General features: G+C 45.4%; 1 protein-coding gene across 1 annotated transcript in view; it reads left to right on the plus strand.

Annotated features, from left to right (window-relative positions):
- The window catches only part of PTPRR (protein tyrosine phosphatase receptor type R), a 153,410-nt gene extending 146,278 nt beyond the window's left edge, over window positions 1-7,132 (plus strand). Inside the window, exons 13-14 of the mRNA XM_082308958.1 lie at window positions 162-275; window positions 6,774-7,132. Coding sequence (XP_082165084.1) covers window positions 162-275; window positions 6,774-6,867 — 208 coding nt within the window. The 3' untranslated portion in view covers window positions 6,868-7,132. The remainder of the gene's footprint in view (window positions 1-161; window positions 276-6,773) is intronic.

Genomic DNA, 7,132 nt, shown 5'->3' on the forward strand with positions numbered 1-7,132 from the left:
TGAGCTGAGAAGTTACCCTTGCTAGTCATGCACCCAGGAACTATGGGTTCTAGCAATTCCATGTTTCGTATTTTAGTGTTTTTGTATCTCTTTAGTGTTTTCCACTTAACTCCTTTAATCTGTGAACTCCAGTCCCCTATTACATTTTGCCTTCTTTTCAGTGCTGGTATAGGAAGAACTGGATGTTTCATTGCCACGGCCATTGGTTGTCAGCAGTTGAAGGAAGAAGGAGTTGTAGATGCATTGAGCATCGTCTGTCAGCTGCGAGTGGATCGGTGAGTTCCAGAAGAACCATAAATCAGTCAATGATTCTGAAAATCAGTCAATGATTCTGAAATGATTCTGAAATCATTACTGAAGTGATTCAGTAATGATCAGTAATGATTCAGTAATGATTCTGAAAATCTTTTCACAGTTGAATGTTGCTTTATATGAAGTGGCTGCCATCACTTTTGCTGACTCTTATGACAGCATTAGCTGAATATTCACAGTAATATTTGTATTTAGATCTTGAGTAAGGAATACTGTTTTCTGGGTGAAACTGGGTGAGACTCCATTGAATGAAATTCTCCTGAGATGGCAACCCTGTGGTTGCTGGGCACTTGGCACTCCTCTTTTCCCCTCCTGGAGCTTTCTGCTGTCTGTGGCATCCCACTAGGACACAAGAGACACGGGGCAATCTGGAGGCAAGGGATTGTCTTTGAGCCTGGATTGACAGGAACATCGAGGCTCACTCAGTGTGTAGTTTATGCAGTGCAGAGAGCCAAATCTGGTGCTGTTGCTATTCCCTCAGCTGTGCTGGGGGTCCTTTTGAATTGGTTTGGCAAACTTGCCCAACTTAAGAAAATAGCAAGGCATTTGTTGCAGAATTTTCTTAAGTCAGATCAATTCCCTGATTGAATTCACAGCTTGGGAGCAGGAACACTGTAAGCCAGCATTGTTGCAGAGTGCTTTGTTTTGTGAAATCATGGCTGAAGAGAGATTTGTGTTGGAAAGGAGGATGTGGGTATTGTGCACAATGGAAGCTGCTGGTTTGGTTGTACTTTTCTTTCTTATTCTGCTTGTGGAAACAGGATTTTGTATAAAGTAAATAAACAGGGTTGCACCAAGAATAGAGAAGTCTCGTTCCGCTCCGGCTGTAGGTACCAGATCATATAATCTCCTTGCAAGTATATTAACTGCTTCTGACATACATTTCTTCTTTAAATGGAAACAACCCGTAGGGGTGCAAATGCTGAAAAAGAGCTCAGGTCAAAGGGACAATACAGGATTTTTGTGTTCTGAAGAGCTCTGAAAGGTACTGGAACCACGAATTGCAGAACGACCAGAATCCATATAGCTGACCATGTTCATGGATCAACTCCTCTGCCTTCCCCTCCCACACGCCTTCCTCATAGTAGAGGTTATAATGTGATCCTTACAGGGCAACATGAGCCACTTGGAGTGTAAAATTCTCCAAGGGGAGTTCCTGACCTAAAAATCTCAGCAACAAAAAAGATGGAAGAGCTAAGAGAAAAATGCTTACTCTGTTTTAAATTATCAACACCAAATTTCCAACACTCCCTTCTGATTATCTGTTCGTCTTACTGAACAAGGTTTGTAGTGCTCTCCCCTATTTTAGTATTTCTGTTATAAGATAACCTTTTTCTTATTGCTTTTACACTCCACTGTAGAGAACTGGAAGCAAACTCTGGTCTCAGCTACATCATTTTTTATGTCATTATTTCAGCCATAGAAAAAATAATCCAGATTTTCAACATTATAACTGACAACACAATTTCATCGAGTGTATCTGACTAATGAACTTTCTTGTATGTATTAGTATCCTAGATAAGCTTGGAAAGAGAATGAAAATCTGACCCAAATATAAACATTCATAACAGCAATCTCAGCCACACAAAGCTTGTTATAAAAATTGTTAAGTCTTGTGATTTGCACATTTTTGTATTTTTTCGAGTTTCAGAGTATATAAATAGACTCCAGAGATCTTGCTTAAGGTGCCTCAGCTCTTCATATTCTCAGGCATTGCCTGAGACGAAAAGTATATCTGCGTTTTAATTTTTAAAGACATTTTTCTGGGCAAAACTCAGTAACCAAAAAATCTTTTTCTTTCCTTTTTCCGATTGGCCATACTGCAGAATGGATCTCACTCACCTGGCAGCCAGTTTGTAGAGAGGATTGCTAAGGCAGAGCTTAGCAGCCCCTAAGACTACAGTAGCCACTGCCAGCCCAACCAGATCACGGGTTCATAAAGCGGACGCGTACCACTGTTACATGGACAAAGCTCCATGAGACCAGCTTCCCCTGATGACCCCGTTCTGACGTGGTGGTTATTGGCAGGTGGCGTGTGAGACAGGGTCATTACATGGGGCATGAAGCTGGCAAAACGAACTTAACGTCCCACTAGACGTGGCTGCAAGAGCTGGCCCTGGCCGTGGCTGTGCGGCACTTCAGTTACCAGCAGGAGCATGAACGGAGGTGAGGCTGTCTTCCTCATGATGCTGGCCAGCAGCTGAGTGCCAATTTACTCTTTGTACATCAGATTGCCCTCACAAAACAGAAAAAAGAGAGTTTATCAGAAAAGGATGGTTTTATCTGACCACCTAGGAGCCAGAAAGCTGCCCAAGAGGTACACTGAATCATTTCATCTCTGATAACCTCATCTCCGCTGGAATCCCAGGCAGGCTTCCTCATGCTCAGAGCTGCACCATCCAAACGCAGACCTACTGATGGAACGAACACACTCGATGGTATCCCCTTGTGTGTGAACTTTCTGTCACATGGGTCTGTGGCCACATTTCTGCCAAAGTGAATAGAGCAATAGGAGAAAAGAGCTGCGCTCGAGGGACTCACAGGGATGCTGTAGTGATTCACCAAAACATTCCCATTGCCCAGCACACTCAGTGAGAACGAAACAAGCATCCAGACAAATTGCAGATGGTGGCAAAACGTTATGCTGAAAAACAGCTTAATTAACTGCCTATGTAGCCCCTCTGGAAACAGAGTTTAAAATAGAGCTTCAACAGGGAATGAGACAGGAGAGAGCTGTTCCCAGGCAAGGTGTGTCCAGATGCCACGTTCTTCTTAGCGGTTCAGTGTAAGTTAAGGGGTGAACAGATCTGGCAGTAATCGTCTGTGCTGAGCTAACATGAGGAAATGGACCACCCACTCAAAATCCTGACCCAGGATGGACATACAGCCATGCTTGGTGTGGATTCATAGAAAGACAGACCCACAGGTCTGCTCAGCTTACTTTTTTTCCCAGTTCATTTTTTATGTTATACAACAGAAACAGGAAATGTTTTATGTGAGGCATCTTCAAGACTTACTGTGATATCCAGAAACTTTGCACATTCTTAACCTTAAAGGCACATTCTTGGAATGACGTCTGATAACTTTGCTCTTGGCTCCTCAGACAGGATGAAAAGAGTTTCCAGTGTGCGTCAATTCATTGTTTAAGTGTTTTGACTAATCGCTTCAGGTTAAAAAAAAAAAATCCCGAACCCTGGATTACATTTGTTCTGGAGCAGACTGCAGCCAGCTGCACTAGCAGCAAGCCAGAGGGCAGGGTAAAGGACCCTGCCCTCCCCTGTGGCTGCCCAGGCAGAACGGCTCACAGTCCCCAAACCCTCAGGATACCGGGGCTTTCTTCCGAGCACCACCTCAGAGAGTCCCAAGGAAGCAGAGAGCCCAGCAGCTCACAGAAGAGCCACCAGCGTGGGCTGGCAGAGGACGAAGGCTGCACACCCGGAGGTGCCGTAGCTGTGGGTACATCCCTTCTGGGCACTAGGGACACAGGAGAGGAAACCTCCCTCCTTGAGCAGATTTCCTCCTGAAACGCTCTTCCACGCAGCCTTTTGCACAAACTGATGTCCTAGCGTCACAGATAATTCCTTGCTATTAAACATGAGCCTTGCACAAGAACAAAGGGGAGGACTTGGGCATTATTGGTAGATGAAAAGCTGGACATGAGCCAGAAATGTGCACTTGCAGCCCAGAAAACCAACCGTATCCTGGGCTCCATAAGAAGCAGCGTGTCCAGCAAGCCAAGGGAGGTGATTCTGCCCCTCTGCTCCTCTCTGGTGAGACCCCACCTGCAGTACTGCATCCAGCTCTCGAGTCCTCAGCACAGGAAGGACATGGACCTGTTGGAGCGGGTCCAGAGGAGGGCCACAAAAATGGTCAGAGGGATGGAGCACCTCTCCTTCATAGGAGTCTGAGAGAGCTGGGATTGTTCAGCCTGGAGAAGAGAAGGCTTCAGGGAGACCTTATTGACACCTTTCAATACTTAAAGGGAGCTTATAGAAAGATGGAGGAAGCCTTTTTACCAGGGCCTTTAGTGGTAGGACAAGTGGTAATGGTTTTAAACTAAAAGAGCGTAGATTTAGATTAGATGTAAGGAAGAAATTCTTTACCATGAGGACGGTGAGACACTGGAACAGGTTGCCCAGAGAAGTTGTGGATGCCCCATCCCTGGAAGTGTTCAAGGCCAGGTTGGATGGGGCTTTGAGCAACCTGGTCTAGTGAAAGGTGACTCTACCAGGGGTGTTGGACTAGATGATCTTTAAAGGTCCCTTCCAACCCAAACTATTCTGTGATGCTGTGGTTCTATGAATGCCATGTATAATAGCACTGACAAGGCCAAGTTGTCCGAACCTCTGTATAAGTCTCAGGTGTCCCTAAGCTGACAGGGATGTGCACTCATTTGCCCGTACAGGGTTCAGAAGTACCATAACATCCCAGTTATGCTTGCTAGCACAGGGCAGATGCAGTAGTGCTGGGCTGAGCCCCAGCCAGGCTTATACATGCCTTCTTGCGGATTTTCTATGTTACTTCAGCACCGAAGAGGAAGGAGCAAGGATCACCCCCACAAACAGCCTAGTGCAGCCAAACTTGTTTTAACCTGCCCTTCCTGCCAAGTCCTTCTCCCTGGATATGTTCCCTTCCTCCACCCCTTCCACACAGCAGCTCTAACCTGGGAAACGCACTCCCTTAGAGCACATCTTGGGGGAACACGGATGGGGGAGACAGGGAGGGAAGCTGGCTGGGAAGGGGTTGCGTGGGCAGGGCAGGACGCAGCAGTGAGGAGGAAGGAAGGAGGCTAAGCAGCACAGAGGACCAGAGCAAAGCCCTACCGTCACCTTTAGACTCTCGCTGGATCTCCAGGCAGGGGACAGGCACAGAGGAGAGCAGCTGAAGGCAGCAGACAGCCAAGAGTTATGAATTTGTGGATGTCTTTGTTGGCAAAACTAAGAGGCTGCTGCATTTTGCACCGGATGGGACCATTTAAGGGCCTGTGATTTAATTCCTAGGAATAACATATCATAATAGACATGCAGCTCACTAAAAGGTGTTTTACAGTTGCCTGAGCTCACTGGAGAAGCAGAGACAGCTGGTTGCTTGCTTAAAGAAGTAGGTATTATTTTAATTATGTTTTTCCTGCCACAGCCATTTAACCATCCAATAGCACTGAGGAAAATAAAAGGGCCTTATGGTTGTAGATAACATTCTCTAATACTAAAGGACAATACTTGTTGAGGCGGTTTTACCATTTTTCATATAGCTTTGTATATCAGTAGGCCCTTTTGTTTCTAGGGTGTCTGAAGGGACACATGGGGTTTTGTCAGACCTTCTCCTGTAAGATGCCTGGCTTCAACATTGCTCTGGATCCTAATCCCTCACAAATCTGATTGTTTCAGTGAAGATCTAGCTGAAGCCAAATACAATACACATCTTAATGTCTTCCTTCCCACTATGGCCATTTACTCTTTTATCCCCCTGAAGGTAACTAGCTGCTCCAGGGTACGCTGAGGATGAAATGGGGGCTTTGTTCTAGAAGCAGAGTAGGTAGCTTTGAATACCCTGGCAGATGCGGTAATAAAAGTGGAATTAAGTAAACTTGAGGCTTCACTCCATGAGAAATGAGACCTAGAAGACCTTAGTGCTGTCAGAAAGAGACTCAGTTTAATTTCAGAGCTGAATGGTACCGCTCTCACTGAATATCACACCTCCCTCCCGTAGGACATCATCCCCTTCCTAGCACACTGCAGTTGGCACTGGAGATGTGGGACTTGATCCTCATACTTAGACCTGAAAAAGGGATTGTTATCAGGTGAATGTATTAAATGTAGGCATCTAATCCAAGCTGGCTGTAACTAGTCCTTTTTATGGTCAAGTTAGTTAAACTCTTTTGTATTGTTGGTGCTGAAATGAGTCAGTGCTGTAAAGTTTCTTCGGTGGCTGCTGTTCAGACCGGATGCATTGTAGGCGTTAGAAAGAGGACAGGAAGCGCTGTTCTCTGCACAGGCGATCTGAGGGTCACCAAAGGTTACATTTTTAGTAAAGGACAAAAATGAAAGGCCAGATTCTGAATACTCCCTTGCTCCATCAATAGTAATGCTGCGTCCGCGTATCTGGCCTTCCGTGCCCAAGTGACTGAGCAAAATTCTCTGTGAATCTGTTGAATCTGAAATGTAGGTTTTAACAATGTAGATGCCAGATGTTTTCCTTTCTACTTCTTACCCTGACGGAACCGGGAATGGTGGTTCATGCTGGGCATGTGCTGGACGGCCTAAGTTATGAAGAAAGTACTTCTGCTCAGGCAGATCTCCCACTTACTCAAGCAAGCTCTACGTCCAAAACTGAGAAAAGGGCTTGTTAATACAAGCCACCATGTTAACACCACCATGTCTGGTGGTCATGGGGTTGGCAGGGGCTGGAGGTTGTTGCATTCTTAAGAAATAAGATTTCATTCCGATGTGTTTCCTTTTCAGGGGTGGAATGGTTCAGACCAGCGAACAGTATGAATTTGTGCACCATGCACTGAGTCTGTATGAAAGCAGACTTTCTGCAGAAGCTGTCCAGTGAAGCCAAGGAGGGTAAAACCGAATGTCAGTCTCTCGAGGTAATTTGTTTCATTACCTACCAGCAGCTTCTTCAAGGAGTTTACTGCAGTGGGAAGAGCGGCTTTGAGGCCAACTTCTGAAAGGATTGCGGACGGTTTGGCAAAAGTATAGAGATTGCTGGACCCTTAGTGTATATGAATGTATTGTGAGCTTCCCAAAAATGATTTATAAAGAAGGTACCGTACTGAAACAACACATGGATTTCACGTATATATCTAAAGGTGGGT

Source organism: Platalea leucorodia (assembly GCF_965183815.1).
Source record: "Platalea leucorodia genome assembly, chromosome: 4".
Taxonomy (NCBI): domain Eukaryota; kingdom Metazoa; phylum Chordata; class Aves; order Pelecaniformes; family Threskiornithidae; genus Platalea; species Platalea leucorodia.